At 33.0% G+C, this 22,878-nt stretch overlaps 1 protein-coding gene across 2 annotated transcripts; it reads left to right on the top strand.

Annotated features, from left to right (window-relative positions):
• Positions 1–7,740: 7,740 nt before the first annotated feature.
• LOC106708570 lies at positions 7,741–22,878 on the top strand. 2 transcript variants are annotated; one of them, XM_014500110.2, is made up of 5 exons: positions 7,741–8,283; positions 12,385–12,465; positions 19,163–19,358; positions 20,616–20,869; positions 22,353–22,511. In XM_014500110.2, exons 1-5 carry the CDS (start codon positions 7,947–7,949, stop codon positions 22,433–22,435), a joined length of 951 nt encoding a protein of 316 aa, XP_014355596.2. In that variant the 5' UTR covers positions 7,741–7,946; the 3' UTR covers positions 22,436–22,511. The 2 variants fall into 2 exon arrangements, with proteins under 2 accessions (XP_014355596.2, XP_014355604.2); XM_014500118.2 differs by lacking the exon at positions 20,616–20,869 and having other exon boundaries at positions 7,743–8,283; positions 22,353–22,878.

The raw sequence follows: 22,878 nt of genomic DNA, 5'->3' as shown, positions 1-22,878 counted from the left end.
AAAAGATGTTCGATAAATAAGTTGGAAAAGGAGGTATGAACGCTTTTATAGTGATAGCTTTCAAAAAAATGAAAAACTAAATCGCAATTGCTCTTGCGACGCGAGAGTAAAAAGAATGTGGGTTATTCTGTAACGTTTCGTTACTGATTTTAACAAGATTCAAATTAGCAATACTTTTATTGCTGCGTTATGTTGTGCTTCAGATGTCAGCAGTGGTAATAAACTGTATTTCTACATTTAATTTTTCATAGCTCTGTGACTAAATTAAATTAACGAAAGTATTACAAATAAAATTGAATTATTTGTGTTTGGTCATGTATAAAATAAACAAAGTAATTATGTTGTATTAGTCTTAAAAATACTGATGTTTTATATTTAACGTACAATTTTTAAAATGATAGTTGCAGAATAAGACAACAGACGACATTGAAACATAAACACAAATAAAACAAAAGCAATAGTTTGTTGTAAGCGATAATATTAGTTGGATGTGGCAAACCATTTAACAAACTTTTGACGTATTTTTTTTTTACTTTGAAATCTTTTTTCAAAAAACATTCACAAACACATTTTTTTACTATTATAACGTTTTACGCTTTAATAGTTTTTGATCCCATTTGTAATATAAAAAAAAAAACTTGAGAGGTGTCAAGGGACACCCGGATGGAACGAAGTTCCTTTCGATTAATTAGTGAAGGAGCCAATGTTTATTCTATGAATAAAAAACTTAAGTCTTCACAAGAAGTACATTTTATTTCTATGAATTTTCGTTATATATTGTCACGTTGTTGCCATGGTGAAGTAGCGCTCATTCGTCGTTAACATACTTACTATAGCAAAAAGTGTCGTGACAACTTTTCGTAAGAATTTTTCCGTCTAACCCCCTTTCACAACGCGCGATAAGGAACTTCGTTCCACAAAAATACATTAAAAAACTTTAAAACATATATTAATTGATTTATATTTCTCTGATAAAATAAAATATGTATGTATGTAAATCTGTGAGAGTAAAAAAGCCATATCCAATTTTAATTATCTATGTCGTCGGCAGTGAAATAATAGTTCAAACGAGTGACTTCCGCCGGCGGCGGCTAGAAATAACCGCGAAGGTTTTTCTCTATTTACATGAGTATCGAGTGAGAGTGGTAAGACTGAAAGTTGAAACGAATTTAAGGGCCGCGCAATATCGTGATTATTATAAGAATACTAGCTGTCGCCCGCGACTCCGTCCGCGCGCACTTAAAAAATGGGGAGGGGGGTTATGAAAAATAGAAGTTGGCCGATTCTCAGACCTACTGAATATGCTCACAAAATTTCATGAGAATCGGTCAAGCCGTTTCGGAGGAGTACGGGAACGAAAACTGTGACACGAGAATTTTATATATTAGATTTAGACGATTTCCTGTAAGAAAACTACAGTTAAGTACTACTTAAGTAACATTAAATGATTCTACGTGTGACAGAAACCAAGAATCAACACATAACAGTGGTAGACGCCAGCAATTACTGTACCAGTTGCATGAATGGGTTGGTTTTACCGGTGCGATACCGCGACCACAAATAAGACAGGCTTGTAGTGGAAGCAATTCCGCGTTTCGTCCGATGAGTGTGGTGCCGGAGGCTTAATTTTAGTTCTCTTCCCCTTCCCACCCTTTTCTTATACAGGAATGGATGGTTATAGGATGAGGAGTTGTTGAATGAGGGGACGCATAGTAAGGAGAAATATTCGCTTTCTATGCGTTCCTGTCCTCCGTTGATTAATGGTAGGCAACGCAGTTCCTCTAATGTTGCGGATGTCTATGGGCGTCAACGATCACCTCGGTGTTCCGGCCGCTCGTTTGCCCCCTTCTCTTATAAAAAAAATCTGCAATTGCGGATGTCTATGGGCTGCGGATACTTCGCATTTTCAACGAATCAGGTGTTCGCTTGCTCGTTTGCCACCTCATGATATCATCATCATCTCCCTGGCCTTTTCCCACTGACGTGGGGTCGGCACACAAGGTTATAAAACCTTAAAGTTTTGGCTTAGTTTTTACGGCTGGCCGCCTACCTGTCGCCAATCCTTCTTGGGAGGAACTCTACTTATTAACAATGAATTATAAAACATAAATCATAAGAAAACAAACAGTAGACACAAACTCTAAAAACTATAAATTCTATAAAACTATATATTTGATATAAAAAATAATAATTGGTCGACATTGTGTAGTAAAGCATTTTTATTCTATATACTAAACGGTTTTAAAGAACGAACAAAATTCATGTATAGCAAACTTCGCTTATTAAACATTTCGCTTTAGCTATGTGTTAAAGGTAGGTGAAGATTAATTTGATTCTAGGTCGTTGCGACAACCATATTATGTTACCGAGCCATTAGAGTTTCCATCAAAGGGAACGAACAACTTGACTTCAATTTAATATTATTACAGCAGTTGATTACAGCGATGTCTTTGTTGTGTTATAGGTAAATTATTGAGTTTTCACTACCGAAACACCGAAACAAAAACATTAAGGTTTCTATAGACAACAATAAGAAAGGTTGTTTATAAGTTGCATACCTTCAATTTTATAGTTCAGTGGAAAGGAAAGGCATTTTCCGAGGTTTGAGTTATAGAATTTTCATTGCATTTTAATTTCTCAAACGATGGTATTTTTAGTAATTGTATTTAACTCTTCTTCCTTCAACAATAGGTTACATAACAGAGATTAGTCCGAATCTAGATCTTAAAATTCAAAGAGACGGACAAGGACAGATATAGTCTAAAAAATCTGACGCAACAGTGAAAGTATAACGCAATAGATTGGCGCAATAGAAAGCCTGTAGTACATACTATTTACTCTTTTTAATTCAGCAATGGCATTTGTCGACTATCATATCGGTTTATTTCTTTTGAATTTTTTATTGGCAATCGAAAGTTATGTAGGTACCTTCCTCATGATGGAATGTTCAACATTTATTTTTATTTATTTTGTTGATTAAATTTACTTGTAATGAAATAATTTATTTATCAATTAAGGATGTTTATTTAAGTAAATGAACTTAAGTGTGAGATTTGAATGCTTTATACAAGAACATTTTGATAATGAGTGGATGGTCCATAATTATGTGTTTGTATATTTGTTAAGTAGACAAAAATTCAGAAAAAATTGTTCAATGGATCCTTATATATTTTTTTCATATATTAAAAGTTTGCAAACGAGCAAGTGGCCACCTGAATTCGCCGAAATAGCGAATCGACCGCTACCCATAGACATCCGCAATTACAAAAACATTGCCTATCTTTAATCAACAGAGAAGGGAACAACATAATTAAAATATTTTCCTTCTTATGTCACTCCTCTTCTCATACTTTTCTTGTTAAAAAAAGGACGGGATGGGGAAGAAGAGTAAAAAATCTTACATATACATATTGGTGAAGTTTTCGAACTATGGATAAATATGCTTCTTTAGTCACATTTTATCATAATTTACACAAAAAATTCTGTAAATTATGACGTCATTAAATTCTCTTATTACGAGTAGGTACTGCGGGCATTATAGCAATGGGCGTAAGAGATTCGTTATAGAAATTAATATACAGAGATTATTGGAAATGTCAAGTATGTTACAGAGGTACTTATGAAATATTAAATCAAACATGTGTGGTATGACGTGGTTGCTTTGTATGTAATTAAGTTGTCTCTCCGTAGTAATAATAACCACTTGAGTATTAATTACACCATAACTGAGACGTGTGGAGATGTTATACCAACTTAAAACGGCAGTTGACAACAGAGAGCATGTATAGGACATATCTTCTAATATAAAATGGTTCAAAACTATAAAATAACCAATGAAAATGAAAATAAAAATGAAAATCTTTATTATTGTGCACTAAATTTACAATATTAACTAGTGAAAACTGATTTAAGGAACAAAGGACTTCCCTTACATGAAATTACATCGTTCTTTGTGAAAACAATACATCGTAGATTGTAGAACAATAGACCAATGGCAAAAGAATTCTAACTTTATATGATTACATGCAAAGGAAACGATTTATTGTATCTATTTAACTTCACGATATATGTAAATTTGCGACTTCCAATGTGTTCCGTGTAGGAACGGAAAAGTCTGACTCTGAGTAGAATCGGGCCAATTATGTCCGCACGAATGCCATTGAGCCTTGTCAACCGTAACGCCACAACACGTCGCGGAGCCTGAAGAAACTAATGCTAATATTTATGTCAAAGAGTAGTCAACGAAATAGAATTAAAAATATCCAAGAGTTGATTTTATTGATCCCACAGGGATCTTATGACATTTTTTGAGATTGCCAGTCCCCGTGTCCTACAAGTTTTAAAGGTTAACAGTGAGGTAAAATTTCCAACCTTAATTCTTTCCAAAGTCGTCTATGATGCTTGTGCATTGTTCTCTTAGCAATTCCTTACTATTTAAATTGATTCGTTCAAGATATTTTTATTATACGCGTGATATTTTTATGGAATTACGAAATTAGGAAAATGGTATATAAACTGTGCAGCTGCCGCTCCATAACGCTGTTAAGATGACGTTGTTAGTTCACATATTTTCCGAAGGCCACATCCTTGTGGAACTAAAGCAATCGTGTCTTGTATAACTTTCTATGTCTAAGTAAGTTTTTCATATTTTCTGACAGAATAAACCGCGATAACATCTACTCTTACTAAGATATCCTTTTAGAATTATTAGAATTCTTTTAAATTCTATATGTTTAGATCACTACTTACAATTAAAAGCAAAAAACATTACCATTCTATCAGTCAGGAAAAAACTGTTATACTTGAATGAAAGAAAAACAGAATAGCATGGTCATATTAACTTGTCTTATCTGTATTACAAAGTTTTTGCTCTAGGAAATCAGTTTATCGAGTATTTGCGCGTGTAATGCTTTGTTCCTTCTTTCAATTTATCGTCCATTTCCTAATTTACTTATTTACACGTACATTTAGTTTTATAATTGGGATATAACTGTCTTTTTGAAACAAAAAACGACGTAAATAGAAATTCATACTTAACATTTTTCAAATAATTTAAAACTCTTTCTCCCACAGACATACTTCTCCAGATGGTTTTTTTTCTGCTAACTCTCATTTACCGTCTTTAAAAAGGACGAGGTTCTCAATTTGTCTTAATGTTTTTTTTTTTTATTTATGTTACTTCGTAATTCCGCTCCTAGTTGTCAGAATAACTTCAGTAGTTTTTTACTAACCAATTCATGGACATTAAGAGATAAATACGATATTTTACTATGTTTTGTCTATAGTAGTTACCTAAAACCAACGCTTGAACAACCCTCCCCCCATCTTTCTTTCAACTTTCAATATTTTTAAATATAAATAGGCCAAAATAAAAATATTTTCCTTCGACAAATAAGATTATAGAATCAAATATTTGAGTACATATATTAGATATATTGAGTACGTGTATATGTAGATGCATGATTGTAGAAGAGGTGAGAAAAGAGTCTGCGATCTCTGCCTACCACTTTGGGTTTTGGGCATAATTTGTATGGTTTTATATTAGTAAAAGAATAGGTATTCCAAATAAACAAAAAAATTAAGTACTAAATAAAGTTGAAATATGCCACAAATTGAAAAGATACGATCATCAAAGTTCAAAGTAACTCCGTCGTAAACTTGACAAATACAGTTGACGCAAAATACTGTTCAATAAGTGTCATGCGTGTTTATGAATTAAATCCCGATCATTTCAGTTTATAGTTTGGTTACATTACAATTGTAGCGTTATCAAAACAAACTCATAATAAATTAAAATGTGTGTGAACTAGCATCTTGTTATGGCTATAAAATCTAATAAAATAAGGAACAATATTTTAAACATCTTCATTTAAATCTGAAAAATTATTTTAATTTATTTTAAGTAAGTTTTCCTTCGATTTTGACTTAAAAGAAGCAATATTTAATAGACCTTATCACAGCTTGTAATACTGTCATAATACATTGAGAGAAAAAAAACTTAAACAAAAACAAAAACGCATTAAAACGGAACCCTAAAATTAACAGGATGGAAACGTATTTTTATTTTAACGGAGCGGAGGCGCGATAAAAGCATTAAAGATAAAAATTTGAATAGAATTTCTGGTAATCTTTATTTCTTTTTGAATTACGCCGCGTTTAATTTCAATATAAATTATGAAAACAATTTCGCACAATTGTCACAGATTTTGGTTATGATTGGGATTTATTTTTTATTTTTTTGATATTCATGTTCTACTTCTTGTTTTGCATAAATTTTGTAAGTTCTAATTTCATATAATTGATAGTGCGTCTCTCAGAGCATTTCTAATCTTTGTTTTTTGCCTTATCTTCTCGCTTCGTACTTTGAAAATTTTTCTGATCTGCAATATGCTTCTTTCCATTGCTTTCTGTGTATTTTCTATCTTTTGTTTTATCTTCTTTGTGTATATCCAGGTTTGGCATCCATATAATAGGCATGGCATGATACACGTGTCCATCACTGTTTTTTTCATGTTTAAGTTATAATTTCCTTTTAATATTTCTTTTAACGACCAAAACTTTTTCCATGTTAAAGATATTCTTCTCGTTACTTCTTCTAAGTTGCTATTTACGTCGAATGAGACTTGTTTTCCTAAATAAATGTAGCTATCGACATATTCTATTGTGTGTCCGTTTGTCTGTATTAGTCTTTTGTCGCTGTTAGTCATTATTTTTGTCTTATTCGGATTCATGTCAAGTCCAACCTTTTTGCTTTCCTGATCGAGTGTTGTTATCATTTCTTCTAGATCTTTAGGTGTTTCAGCAATAATTGCAATATCGTCTGCAAATCTCAGATGGCTTAGGTATTTACCATTTATCATTACGCCTTTTCCTGTCCAGTTTATGTTTTTAAATATATCTTGAAGAACCGCTATAAAAATTTTCGGTGAAAGCGGGTCTCCTTGTTTTACACCTCGTTCAATTTTGAAGGGTTCTCCACTAGTTTCAAGTCTTACTTTGCCCATGCTATTTTTGTATATATTTTTTATTATGTTGATATATTTTTTGTTTATTTTTAGCGAGTTAAGTGCAATGAAATGAAAGTATGTAAAATTTTCAAAGTACGAAGCGAGAAGATAAGGCAAAAAACAAAGATTAGAAATGCTCTGAGAGAAACACTATCAATAAAGTGGAAGTGGGCGGGTCACATAGCACGTTGCAAAGACAGAAGGTGGACAGTAGAAACCACCAAATGGAAAGGTCCATCAGGCGCAAGAAAAGTCGGCAGACCAAAACAACGTTGGGAAGATGATATAGTACAAGAGGTGGGAAGAGATTGGATCAAACAGGGAAGAGATAGGGACAGGTGGAAAAGGTTGGAGGAGGCCTATACTCAGAAAGGGGTCCAAATATTGGAATAAAAAGGCTAAATAAAATAAAAATAAAATAAATTTCATATAATATGCATATAATTCAAATTTTCAGTAGTAAAATATTTTTTATTATATTTTCTTATTAGTTAAATGTAATCTCAATACTTTTATGCTATCTGTACTTTTGAAAGTAAAATATCATTTTACCAAACTTTTTTTAATCGAAACCGTAAAGTGCGTAACGCGTATCAATTTTTTTCAACTCCAATATTTGCAACGAATTAACAATACTGTACTCTATGCGGAAAACCGATGTAGGATTTTCAAATACATCGATAAATATTGGAAAGAAAAGTGGTATACTTAAATAAATAGGAACACATGCACACGAGGCGCTGGGGAATAAAAAAAAATAATGCACACACGATCCGCTAAAATCAGTGCAGCGTGACGTAGGATAAAAATCATCAACGGACCAAACAAAGTCTCATTGACAAATGAACCACCGATGTAGGTGGTACGTAACTAGGTGACCTACAAATGGATTGGTGAAGATAAGTGACATTGTGTTTGGTGACAATACAGTGTAGCAAAATGACTGGAATTTACATAATCGCTGTTTTTCTGATCGGGCAAGTTAGCGCGGAGGTGGTAGAATTGAGTTGCGCGGACAACGCAACATGTCTAAATAATTTGGGTAGGCAGTTGTATACGAGTATAAAGCAACATAAAACAGTAAGATTGTTCGATTTGATAACTATAGAGCCGTTAAGGACAAGGGAATCAAGGTCGTATAAAGGCCCATTGACACGGTTGCTGACAAGTCATGCTATTAGCTTCGATTGGAATGACTTCACCTTCAGATTATCGAATCCAGAAGATAAGGACGATTCTATGGATTTAGAAGTGTTCGAGAATAGATCCAGTAAAGGTGAGATAGTGCACCTTACTATAATTAAATTATTTTTCAGTAAACGTGAGTTTCCACTGCCTGTATAAGACATATTTGCATCCCTTTAATTGTCTTTGAATAAACAGAGACAATAAAAAGCTTTCGTACACGTATTTTGGCTGTGGGAACTCCTACGATAATAAATAGCCGTAATTCTTTATATAGACCGACAAAAGTCAAACTAAATTACTCGCTCACTAGCGCCCCCATCTCAATGTCAAAAAAGCATTACAAGATCCTTGTAGATATGTAGCTGTCATGTCATATTTATATTTAATTATCTATGTTTCTTTTACCGGCACATATAAATTTGTTATAATATTTTTATTGAATTTTAAATCGTAAGTAAATCCATAAATTGTCACGAGTCAAAATTGGTTGAGTCTTTTAGGCTCAAAGTGAACTTACACAAATTTAACTTAAGTCTACATAATACGTACATATGTATGTCTTAAGTTTACAGACAAGGAAATTTCAATCACTAACAGTCAAATTTAATATTCCCAAGTCTAAAGTTTTTGGTCTAAATTAGGGTAACGTTCAATATATCCTCGTAATATTATTAATTTCTTATGTATACCTACCAACTCGTAGGGAAAAGGAAAAATGAAAGCACTTCTAAACCATTATAAAGAAAAAAAAAATGAAAAAAATATCAGCTCGTGAGGGAATTGAACCCCCGACCACCACTGTTAAATAAACGGGTGCTCTGACCGCTGAGCTAACGAGCCATGCGCAGAGGCAATAAAATAAGCTGTTAAACACAAATTTTCTGTGCACCTGATTTGCACTGTACTCGATAGATGGCGTTATCTTATTAAAAATAAAGTAGCATACAGATTCGTGCTTAACATCACTTAAAATCGTTTTTAAAAAATATGTCGATAATTATTCAAACACAGTAGTTATCTAGTACGAATACAATCTATTCAGATCTTTGATATGAATTATTCACACGGGTTTCTTCGGCCGCACGATTCCATCACGCGATTCAAGAACAAGTAGTCCATAAAAATTAGACATTGTGACGGATCTTAAAATGTTGGAGATACAATAAGTACGTATCCGGTTTTAATTAGTACCGATATACCGCTATTTAAGACTGTTTTTTTTAAAGATTGACAAAAAACAACATAAGATTTTTTAAAATAAATCACACTGTACTTTTTAAGCTAAAATAAACTCGGATAATGTTTGAAAGTGAACGACAATTTCGGAATTAAAAAAACCAACAGCTCGATTTAAATGAATAATTTGAAATTAATTATTTAAAGCGGACCATTCTTAGGAAGATACTTAATAACTCCAAAGGAATTTAGAATACATTTACTTTATGTCGATTTACAATGTGAATTGAATTTAGAGAGAGACTCTAGAGATTTTCTAATCTTTCAAAAAGCTTCCCTTAGTGATGATCATTAGAACGGCTCTTATTGTGTGTAAATGTTATAGTAGTTATTTTTAATATGTTACTGATATAAATGCGACTGCTTAGATGGATGGATAGATGTACGTTTGTTGGAAGGTATCTTCGAAACAGGTCAACGAATCTTGATGAAATTTGGCTCAGATATAGAACATAGTTTGGAAGAACACATAGGCTACTTATAATTATTTTTTAATTCCGTGTGGACCGAGTCGCGGGCGACAGCTAGTGTTTTATATGTGAAAACTATATATTGGTACGTTTCATCCTTTAGATCTCGTAAACTTCATATCAAGTCATATAAATAGACACTTCAGGTACTCGAGACGAAGTATCTATAAAACTTTGTGTTCAGTTTACATTACGTAGGTAAAAACTTAGGTAGTAAATAAGTACTAGATGTGTTTTGACATCAAAATACATAAAATGTGCACGATACCACTGAAATAAGATTCGAACATATTTAATAGGGAATTTTCAGGGGGTGATCGAATGTTATAGCTCAATTCTAGTCCTCTTCCCCATGTCAGGATGCGGCCAAAAGAATTCGGCTAAATAAAGAAGTTACCGCTGCCCATACTCATCTGTATTTGTTGATGCCTTGCGGCTAATGACTCCTCTTTGGAGGAGGATTTCCTCTTCCAAGGCATCACCTCCGTCCTCTGTCAAGTCCACTCCCACTTCCCATCCTTTCCTTATAAGTAATAAAAGAAAGTGGAAGAGGAGATCTTCATTTCAAGGAAAAGATGGTAAATAAATATCATACAATAAGGTTGGTGAAGGATTTTTTTTCTTTACGTTCCAGTTTCAGTCCATTAAATGTAGACAATGTTTCTCCTACCTATAAACTTTGAACCAATTGAGTCTGAGCGCCTATTTACCTTAATTAGGCGACTACTGTACCTTTGCCTCCTTTTACTATATAAAATACTAGCTGTCGCTCGCGACTTCGTCCGCGTGAAGTTAAAAAAAAGAACTTAATTATTAGCCTATGTATTCTTCAAGACTACGTTCTAAAACGTAGCCAAATTTCATCAGCGTTTTGCCGTTCTGAAGATACCTTCTAACCAACGTCCATCCATCCATTTGAAAATTATCGTCAACAAAAGTGTATCAAAATTCTTCTATGAACTAACTTCAATAAAATAACTTTACAATATCGTTGAGCACGGATTTTAAGAGCATTAGCTTTCCACGTTCTATAATAGCTTCACATTGTTAAACCAATGGGATAAGTTTTTACGCGTTCGTATTTCACTCTCGTTGTCTCATAAAGTTGTACGATAAAAGCATTACGTTCCAACCCTTCTGCGTCTGATAAATGTGATAGCATACGGCTACCTATATGTAATGTAAAACATCAACTATAAAAATTTATGATGTCATAAAATTTACGATCACAACGACTTTGGCAGGTATAAATATGAAGTAAGCCACGGATAAGTAGGTCTATGAGGTCCCAATGAGGAGAAAATTCTTGACGCTGGTGCCACCTACTTGAAGCTTTCAGTTTTTGTCCCCATTCTGAGCCTAAATATTTTCAACATAGAAAAATTGCATACATTTCGCTTAATTTTGTAAATTTGTAAATTAAATTATTACCGCAAAAAAAAAAAAAATTTCCTCACATACCTATGTTACATTAACTACCCATTTTATACTATATCATTCCACTATACTACTCACGATTTTAAGAAAAAAAAAAATTGAAAAAAAGATTTAGCGTAATGGCCGCCATGTTTGGTGACAATTTGTAGAACAGCGCCATCTATTGACCCAAGTATGGATCGTTATGGATTTCCGTTCTACAGATACATGTTATACAATGATGAATAGTATAATATGAACAGAAGTTATACAAATAAACTATCTTACTAATATTATAAATGCGAAAGTATGGATGGATATTTGTTTGAATCTCTGTAACGGCTCAACGGATCTTGATGAAATTTGAGACATCGAACATAGTCTGGTAGAACACATAGACTATTTAGTTGTTTTTTTTTTTTTTGTCGCGGGCAAAAGCTAGTATGAAATAAACGTTTGAATAATATTTAAGGAAGTGTAACAATAATTAGAACAAGTATATTAAGTTACAATGGAATATTCCAGATTACTGAACACGATATTAAATTACATATATTTGAGACGGATGTGTGGTTAATGTTTATGTGATAATTAGTTTGTGATATCACAACGTTCATTTAATATAATTATGACGGTATTCTATTTCAATGTTACTTATTACTGGCTGACACCCGCGACTCCAAAAGACAAAAAACTTTATGAGTAGCATATGTGTTCTTCCAGACTATGTTCTACATCTGTGCCAAATTTCATCAAGATCTGTTCAGCCGTTCCGGAGATACCTTCAAACAAATATCAATCCATCCATCTATCTAAACTTCGCATTTATAATATTAGTAAGATTTAGAATTAATAAATAGTTTTTATTGTTCTAAATAAACAGATTTCCTAAAACGAGAATATTATCAGAGATAACAAATAGCTTTGAAAATATAGAGTCTTAGCAGCTTTATTTCATCGTTAGTTACTTAAGCTTAAATATAATCATTGGTATTAATGTGTAATCTTAAGTTAAAGTTGCACTCAAATTTTACTAAAACTAAGTAAAATATAAATTTGTTTTTCAGATGATCCAGAGACGGTCCCAAAGAAGGCAGTTGTTAAAGCAGAAGATGAGTTGGAAGATAAACTACCAAAGAGTCGTATTAGTAAGTAGACTGAACTCAGATAAACTACAAAGGAGATACTATTCTCCTTAAAAAAAGCTTATAGTAAAAAACACTCGTCGGAAGTAAAAAAAAAAACTGACTGATTTTACACATATAAAAAATATATAGTCGAATTGATATTTGACATAGTCGTACTGGCGGAATCGTTGGAGGATCTCAGTCGTATGCTCACCGATCTCAATACCGCTTCACGGTGCGTGGGGCTAAGGATGAATCTTGACAAGACGAAAGTCATGTTCAACGAGCAAATCGTCCCAGGCCCGATTTCCATCGGGAATGCGGCCGTCGAAGTGGTAAACGACTATGTCTACCTTGGACAGGTCATACAGCTTGGACGGGGTAACTTCAACAAAGAGATTGATAGACGCATACGACTGGGCTGGGCAGCATTTGGAAAATTTCGTTCCGTCCTCACCTCGCAAATACCTCAATGCCTGAAGACGAAAGTCTCAGTCGCACTGGTTAATGCGTCCTCCCCACAATGACCTACGGTGCGGAGACCTGGACTTTGACGGCGGGGCTAGCCCATAAGTTAAAAGTCGCTCAGCGGGCGATGGAGAGAATTATGCTCGGTGTTTCTCTACGGGATAAAATCCGGAACGAAGAAATTCGACGGAGAACCAATGTAAACGACATAATTCTCCAAGTCAGTAGGCTGAAATGGCAATGGGCCGGTCACATATGTCGGGCCAACGACGCCAGATGGGGAAGAAAGGTCCTAGAATGGAGGCCACGGCAGGGGACTAGGAGTGTGGGGCGTCCTCCTTCCAGGTGGACCGACGACATAATCCGCACGGCGGGAAGTTGTTGGATGCGAAAGGCGGAGGACCGCGTACTGTGGAAGGCATTGGGAAAGGCCTATGCCCAGCAGTGGGCAGATAAAGGCTGTTGATGATGATGATGATGATGATGAATTGATAACCTCCTTCGTTTTGAAGTCGGGTAAAATCTCAACGAAACAAATAGAATTGAAAGACACCTCACTAATACAAAATTGGTACACTCATGTAGACTAAAGACAGGATATCACTATGTACATGACTTACAAACAAAATCACATACGAAGAACGTATTTAAATACACCCAAAAAACATTAACCTCTTAAATTAGTCGGGTAAAAATAAGAAATTTTTATACCAAATTTGATCACCATTAATTATGAGAACAGAAAAAAAAATTATAAACATTCGTGACATTAATAAGTGAATATTAGACTTAAAATTTTAATTAATTATTTAACATCACAATAATTCGTTCACGTAAATACTATCCACATTTATTCCTGGAAATCTCACCACAAAACGCTCAGATGATGTTTTAAAATAGACGATAGAGATTGAGAGATAGAGTATTTCCATTAACGATGTTGCAAAAGGTTAAGGAATTTAACTAATTATAGAAATTAATAAATAAGTGTAATCTTACTTCTTACTAATCTCACTATTGTACTTACTAATATTATAAATGAGAAAGTTTAGGTGGATGGATGTATGGATGGATGTATGGATGGATATTTATTTGATGATATCTCCGTAACGGCACAACGGATCTTGATGAAAGTTAGCATAGACGTACAGGGTTTGGAAGAACACATAAGCTACTAAGTTTTTTTTTTTTAAGTTAAATTCCGAGGGAACGGAGTTGCGGGCAAAAGCTTGTATTATTATAACATTCATAAGATTAATTTGGATAAGATTGTTGATAAACGAACTTCGTTTATTAATTTTAAATCCAAATTAATTTCTTTTTTTTTCATAACCAGTAAACCGTAACTCCAATATTTTAATTTTCGTACTTAGTTTTCGTACCACTATAATAGTACAAGAATGCTTATAAACAAACATTTTAAGTTTACTTGTCCAATGAAATTATATGTACACACGTACACTAATAAGTACGTGTTTTTAGGTGAAATTTTCTTTTAAAACAAACGCAAAATGAGATCACGCGCGTCTTTTGTTGTTGTATAAATATTTAGGAAAGCGTGAAGGCATCATTCACCACTAACGAAATAACTGTAAAACATACTTTTATCTCTGTTATTTCTGAAAGAATGAAAGGTACGACAATACGTTTTTCTATTTCTATTTTTCGTAGCGAAAACCCAAGGTTACCTTATTCCTTTCCTCTTTCCAAGGTTCCTCATGTATTGCAAATGTAAGTAATGTTTATTTAAAATCGAATAAGCAGTTTGTTTTATTTCTTCTCCGACGAATCGTCTCGATTCCTTATTCTGAATAAACTTAGAAACTACTAAACATATTTTAAAAATAATTTTATGTAAGGAAAACTTTTATTCTAGGTTATTTTTATACTTTATCTTGCTAGTTTGCTATTATAGAATTTAGATGCGAAATAAAATTTAATCTTTAACAACATCATCAAATTTTTCAAACAACGAATATCGATCTATTAACCACAATTATTATGTCTAGACTGATTATAAATTACCGAAATTATCAACCTATCAGCAACATAACAATTCAACATTAAATAGCATTTTTTCGTAAGAATACCAAACAACGCATAGCTGAATTCTTCCTAACAATAGACATTGGTATACACAATTTGAAACTAACTGAAATACATTAGATTCCTTTTAAGTTGTCGCGAATAATTCATGTGATTTCACATTGCGGTTCTCGGTAACGATCTCTAAGTTCGCGTGCGTATTACAGAAATATTTACACGAATGAACCGTTCACTTTCGTGTCTTTGCTTTGAGCCATTTACATTTTATCACGAATTGAGAAGAATTTTACTGTCTTAACTTGAAATGTAATAACTAGATTTTTTAAACAAATGTTGATGAATCTGCAAAATTATTAAATGGCATGAAATTTGTGAAAGAACGTCGGTGGCTCAGGGGTTAAGCACTTGACTTACAATCTGCAGGTTCTGGATTCGAATCCCGCCATGTACCAAAGTCTTTCGATTATCGATTTATCATAATACCTATGTACAATTTATCCAACGTTCTTACGGTGAAGCAAAACATCTTGATGCAACCTACACATATATGAGAAGAAATTCAATGATATGTGTGAAGTCAACAAACCCGCACTTAGCCAGCGTGGTTGACTATGGCCTATTCACCCCTGACTTGGGGTAGGTTCTGAGCTCCTCCGTGGGGACGTATAGTGAGCTGATGATGTATGAAATTTGTACTTTGTACAAATCTTTTAAGTGTCAAAATGATTCCTTTTTATAATTGTTAAGATTTAAAGAAAGGGTTACCAATAATATTCTTGTTTATTATCAAATTAAATGCTACTTAAACTCTACATTTTTATAAACATTTACTCTACTTATTTCCATTATCTCTATTCGTTTATTATCAGGAATTTGTCGTAAAAAGGCAATCGTTGGTACAAATCCGAGTAAACACGAAATGTCGTAAAATGTACGACCACTTATATCCAGTCGTAAAATAGTTACCATATCTTACAATGATACCATACAATGTTCCAATACTCCTTTAGTATTGCTACTATCTTGATTTGCGATGTAATTTTACGATAGTATTCCCTATTACAATGGAATATATTCCATAACGGGATTGCAAAATATAAGATTTAATTGTTCTCTTGTACAGTCAGCTGCATACATCTTACTAATAGTAGTAGTAGAAATTTTTTTTTCGTACCAAAAAATACGTACCAAACAAAATCGTTAAAATCTTCATAATAAATCGAAAACCTAATAAACTTTATCACCTTAATACACGAAAATTTACTAACTGAAATTCAGTAATATATCAATCAATTAGTTTGTTGACAATGAAAACAAAAATGGAGCTTTTGGTAAATGGATTTATGACCCCTATCAACCCCCCTGTCTCAACTACCCCTACTTATATCAATAAACAAATAATTTCTTACGATCGTAAATCTCAAGGAATACAAATTTACAAGTTAGTAGGTGGCACTTGAAAACAACAGCGTTAACAAAATAGATTCGATAAGTCGTAAATTGCTTTTAATGTAAACAAAGGACTTACGCATTTATAGTTTTATGATTCACAACAAATATCAAAATAACGGCGGGTAGTATAGAACACAACTTCAAGTTCTTGTCTTGATAATAATCCTGTTATCAATGTTATTTAACTACAGTAAATCTTTTAAACTAATAAACTAAATGAACACAATATAAACATATCAGTTAATTAAGATTTAAATCCACACTCGGATAAACAAGCGTCACTTTCCAAGATCCGGTTGTAAACAGATTTGACACAGAACTCAACTCAACTGTTACTAACAATCTTGTAATTAAAATAGAAAACGGTGAACATATAATAGATACCTAGTTGAAATTAATTAAGACAATGACTTTGATGGATCCTACTAATAGAATTGGAACTAGGCTTTTGAAGAAAATTACCTTCGTCCTTTTCGAATTAAATTAAACAAGATCTTTTTAAAATTAAAATATCTTGTTTAAATAAGCATCTAGAATGGAATATAGTTTTAATAAAAGAACACTTTTATAATGAATACTAAAATAACTCGAAAAGTCTCATTTCTATCTTTAAAATATACTAGCAGTCGCCCTCGACTTCATCCACGCGGAGTTAAGAAATTAGTGTATCTTTGTATCTTTCAGACTATGGTCTACAAGAATGACAAATTTCAGCTATTCTGGAGATACGTAATAACAAACATAAATCGATACATCTAAACTTTCGCATTTATAATATACTAGCTTTTACCCGCGACTCCGTCCGCGCGGAACAAAAAAAAATGCACACAAGATAAGAAGTTCCTATGTCCGTCTCCTAGTTCTAAGCTACCTTCTCATCAATTTTCAGCGAAATCAGTTTGACCGATCTTGAGTTATAATAGTGTAACTAACACGACTTTATTTAATATAACACTAGCTTTTACCCGCAACTCCGTCCGCGCGGTATAAAAAATAGAATACGGGGTAAAAATTATCCTATGTCCTTTTCCTGGTTCTAAGCTACTTGTCCACCAATTTTCTGTCAAATCGATTCAGCCGTTCTTGAGTTATAAATAGTGTAACTAACACGACTTTCTTTTATATATATAGATATAGATTTAAGATGTTTACGTTTCACTTAGAAAATTCAATCCAGTTCAAAATTAGAAGATTACAGTTTAATTAAATAGAATTTTGAATGGTTTGTTAAAAAATGCTAGATTCTTTTTTGTAAGAATACCTTTCTAGCTATTTATAAAACAGTAATTCATGACTTTAAAATACATACAAAACTAACTATCGCCTGCGCATCCGTCCGCACGGAATTGAAAAAAAAAAAAACGTAATAAGTAGCCTATGTATTCCTCCATTCTATGTACTACATCTATGCCAAATTTCATCGAGATCCGTTAAGCTATTCTGGAAATAACTTCAAACGAACATCCATCCATCTAAACTTTCGTATTTATAATATTAGTAAGATGTAATTTTTTATATTTTCAAATGCATTGTACCTTTTGTTTTATCAAAATACAGTAAACAATAAACGTTCTTTTAAAATCTTTTAACATTTTCCTCAGTTTTCTCATATATTAATATTCAAACATTATATTGCCACGCATGTTTCCCCCTATGTAAATATTAAAATAGGCCACACACGTTCGGTTTTACTTGATCTTACAGTCAAAACCAACATTAACTATAACTGAGTTTCGTAGCACATATAACTGCACAGTTTAGTCATACACACAATAATACCTTCCTGTACTTTATGTAGGTAAGGTTGAAAACCGCCATTTAAAACCTAAGGTGTATTGCTAGCATTATAGCCACCCTCACCTTCATTCTTAGTTCTAACGAGAGGTATGTGTTTAGAATTCTGATTTTATTACATCCGCAATTTCATACAAGATTGAAGATATATTTGATATTCTCTTACATTATGAAAATTTCGTAAAATATTTAAAGCTATCCTATAGGCAGTAAAAAGATTTTTTATCACGGAAAATGTTTAATAACTAAGATTTTATTCAAAACTTATTTTTGTAATGAACCGTCCGCGCGCAGTTAAAAAAAACTAAATGGGGGGGGGGGGGGTTTATGAAAATTAGATGTTGGCCGATTCTCAGACCTTCTGAATATGCTCACAAAATTTCATGAGAATCGGTCAAGCCCTTTCGGAGGAGTACGGGAACGAAAACTGTGACACGAGAATTTTATATATTAGATTAAAATCGTTTGATTATTGCTACCTTAAAAAAAACAAATCGTTGGTTTCTGATACCAAAATCCGCGTTTAAAATTTGTTGTTATCTCTGTTTTGTTAAAGATAATGATGGAGATTAAGATATGACTTATACAGAGATTTTGGTCTCAGAAACCAACAATCAATAAATTAAAATAAATCTATATATATAAAAGAAAGTCGTGTTAGTTACACTATTTATAACTCAAGAACGGCTAAATCTATTTGACTGAAAATTGGTGGGCAGGTAGCTTAGAACCAGGAAACGGACATAGGATCATTTTTACCCCGTTTTCTATTTTTTATTCCGCGCGGACGGAGTCGCGGGTAAAAGCTAGTTATCTATAAATTATTAACAGAAATGATTTTATAAAACACACAATAATTGCTATTTCACTTATCTCTAAAATTATTAACGAATATTGATAGATAAAAAAAAAAATCATAACTTTAATAACCTAAAATAAACTATAATTTTATTTCCAGAGAGAAAACGACCAAAGAAGAAGGTCCTCCAAGCAGTCATACCACTTCTGTTCGGCATGAAGTCAACTGGTGCTATACTATTTGCTATGGCTCTAGTGACTGCGATCACTATGAAAGCGTTCTTCGCAAGTAAACTGGCACTCCTTGTTACGATTGGCATGGCTATGAAGAAGTTATACGAAAGTTATAGTAATGGGTGAGTATTTTGATTACTGGCAATTATGTATTAAAATTATATATATTCAAATTAAAGAAGTAAATAGTCACGTGTCTGTACCATTTTAGTAGAGGATTTGTTTGATCTTAAAGTAGTTTTTTTAAAAATCGATTTATATATAATAGTGAACAATATTAGATAAGATGTACTGTTTTATATTGGTGCTCCCACATTGCCGTTAGAAAAAGTTTAGTAACGTTAGTAAACATTTTTTGGCAAACATTTAATCACAAATGTTAAAAATGTTCTCATGTTAGAAAATGTTTACAACAATGTTTATAAACATTTTCTAACGGCAATGTGGGAGCACCATTAAGTTAACAAATTATAACAAAATAAAACATGTGTAACTTTCTTTTCAACTAATCTTTTAAGCAACCATCAATGCCCAAATCCTTGAGATAGTCTGTGGTACTATATTTTCCTCTAGCTTTTAGCGTTTCGCGCATCGAATAAGGGCGCCTTTTATTCTTTTTTAAACAAAAACTTTAAGCCATTCCAATGAGCAAATCATCTTCCATTTTCGTGTAGACGCTCTCAGAACGCAAACAAACTGCGAGCCAATACCAGATTTTAAATGTTATAAAATGTTAGTAAACATTTTCTATTAGTGTAGGAGCACTTATAACATGTAACAGTTCCTAACAAAATGTAACAATTGACGACATTTGTGAGTAAATGTTTTTATGTTAGAAAATGTTTACAAACATTTTCTAACGGTAATGTGGGAGCACCATTTGACACAAGATTAGATTAGACTTCACTTGTTTTGGATGGTACTCACAATTTGACAAATGACCTTGACTGACTATTGTACTTGACAATGTAGATGCTTTATCACTAACCAAACCTATTTGACACCAAAATCTGTATAAAACATATCGTCATCTCACAAAACAGTTATAATAATTTAACTCACGATAAGTAGTTTATAATTTAGGCAAGAAGTAATAAACAAAAGACTTGGTGAATTATACAGATAATTCGATCGACCGATGATGATGTAAAAATCTTTAAGGATCATTAAAATCAGATTAATTTTTGGACGTATAGAAATACTTCAATTTCATCCACATTTTGATGACACCGATATTAATTTAACTTTACATAAATAGACTGAATATATAACTGAAACTGTAACCGAAGAATACGATGTAAATTTGACACGACCAAACAGACAAACTAATGAAATGCAGATATAAAATTACTGACCAATTAAATTTCTTTGAATTGCAGCATCGGTTTGCCAAATAATCCATATCTATACTCGCAATATCCGATCGATTTTCCGAGCGCATCATCGCAAGGGTACTCCGTAAACGGAGTCCACACGCAATTTGCTTCCCCAGACATGTACAATCCCACAGCCGTGGGTTCCCAGTCTCATTCGCATGAGATAATACATCAGAATGAAGTCACTGCACAGCAGTCGCAGCAAGCGCCGACCTTACTGCTAAACTCGACAAGATCCGCTTCAGAAAGATGGGATGGTAAGTCAAAATTACTAAAATTTCTCGAACCGATTCTTGGCTCAGTAAGAAACGTATTCGAGCCCCTCGCAAATGTTTTCTACGCGATGCCAGCAACATTCCGCGGACTCAATTCTGATGTGACAACGGCCAGCAGTGAAACTAACGTCGATGATAATAATATAAAAGAATTTCTCATTCCTCAACCGAGACACATAGCTCAAAGGAAAATGAATTACAGAATGGCACCGAGAACGAAAAAATACACCGAACTGAAAGTAAATTTAGAGAGACTAAGGCAGAATAAAGATTTACCCGACTATTTAAAGACAAAAAAATATAAATATAATTACCCTGTTACATATTATTATCCTAGAGTGAAATATTTTGTTAATCCTAATATATTCATTACAAAACCTAATAATAGTCGTTTGTCACAGTATCGAAAAGAAACTATGAGAAAAAACGAATCAGTAACAGAAAAATATGATGATTTTATCACAGAATCAAGTGATTGGAAACCTATTATTATGCCACAGGTTACAAACGTTACTTTGAAAGTAAATAATACGAATATTAAAGTAAAAAAAGCTAAAAAGAGAAATACAAGGCGTAAAAATAAACGATCCAAAAGAGACGTTAAGAAAAATAACTTAGTACCTACTATTTTCAAAGATCAGTTAGAATTAGGAAATGATAAAAAAATTATTGCTTTTAGCAGAGGATTTATTAGTATTTTTGGTAGCAGTCTTCTTGATTTTTTAATTGATCCTATGTCTGTTATTTTTAAACATGCTGGAGAAATTACTAAAGATTTATTAGAAGCTTCAAAGAAAAAGAAAAAACCACCGACGTATTATTCTATAGCTTATAATGTGGTTCTATATAGTTTGGACGCAATAGCTGGTATGTTTGATATAACGAATGAACTTAAAGATCAATATCTCGGAAATCTTACAAACAAGAAAAATAAAAGTAAAAGTAAAATTAAACCCAAAGATAAGAAGAAGAAACCAATAATTAAAATAACTAGCAAATTTTAAACAGCAATATGATTTCGTTCCATAAAAGATGAAGATTGTGTAGAAATTGCATTTATTCAAGCATTTAGAATATTTAGCGGTAATTTGGTGATGGTTTCCTATAATTATTTCTAAGCTGATTGGTTATATTGTAAATATTATGTACATTATTTAATGTACTGTACTTGACAATTGTTTTATTTCAAAGCATACAGATTTTACCGTGAAATTCGAGTGACATAACACTTGTAAGAAAACATACTCAACATACCCTAATTTTCTCTAATTTTCTCTAATTTTTCTACGAGAAAGTGACGGATACAACTATGTTTTTATACAAGTGTGTTCACAGTGGAAACCCAATCTTAGACTGTTTTAAACTTGATTGTATTGCTAACGAAATAAGAAAATTGTCGATGAGAATTTGCAAGTTATTTTTGCACAGAGAATTTTCATTGTATAATAATGATTGTATTATGCAGGGTACCGGGGACGTCCAATGTTTTATGGAACCTCGCGCGCTACTTCAGAATCCTATTCGGCTCACCAGAAATCCCGCCGCTAAACAATTCAGCGTCGATGTCGATGCCAATGTACGCAATGCCACAAATGTACGGCCCGACAATGCCGATGCCGACTATGGCCATGCCAACTAATCAATAACAAAATTGGACTTCTGGACGTAACCTTTGGACGGAAAGGACCAAGTGGCTTTAATTTGTGACCGCTAAATGTCAGATTGCCACGTCGACAACTTGGTCCCTTCAATTTTACGAGTGCGACGTGGTAATCTGACATTTAGCTATTGTTAAGTAGTCGCAGTGCTTTAAGTTACTGGACCTTATTCTTAAATATAAAGTTCCTTGACTCTCTTTACTTAAATCGGTCAAGATAGCTTAAAGCATTGTGTGACTCTTGCCCTTTAGATGAATAAATTCTAAGTAAATCTTCTTAGTTTAAATCTGAGATCGTAGCGCGAACCCGTCGACTTTATTTATTTTGATAGTA

Source organism: Papilio machaon, chromosome 24 (genome assembly GCF_912999745.1).
Source record: "Papilio machaon chromosome 24, ilPapMach1.1, whole genome shotgun sequence".
NCBI classification, from domain to species: Eukaryota; Metazoa; Arthropoda; class Insecta; order Lepidoptera; family Papilionidae; genus Papilio; species Papilio machaon.
Note: the sequence above shows the minus strand (reverse complement) of the source record. Positions and strands in the feature narration are given on the sequence as shown.

What these genes read in the sequence shown, in the direction of transcription:
- LOC106708570 (XM_014500110.2), top strand. Translation starts at nt 7,947, where the DNA reads ATGACTGGAATTTACATAATCGCTGTTTTTCTGATCGGGCAAGTTAGC. An exon ending in CGAGAATAGATCCAGTAAAG is followed by an intron (nt 8,284 to 12,384) that starts GTGAGATAGTGC and finishes TTTGTTTTTCAG; the next exon opens with ATGATCCAGAGACGGTCCCA. An exon ending in TACGAAAGTTATAGTAATGG is followed by an intron (nt 19,359 to 20,615) that starts GTGAGTATTTTG and finishes TTTGAATTGCAG; the next exon opens with CATCGGTTTGCCAAATAATC.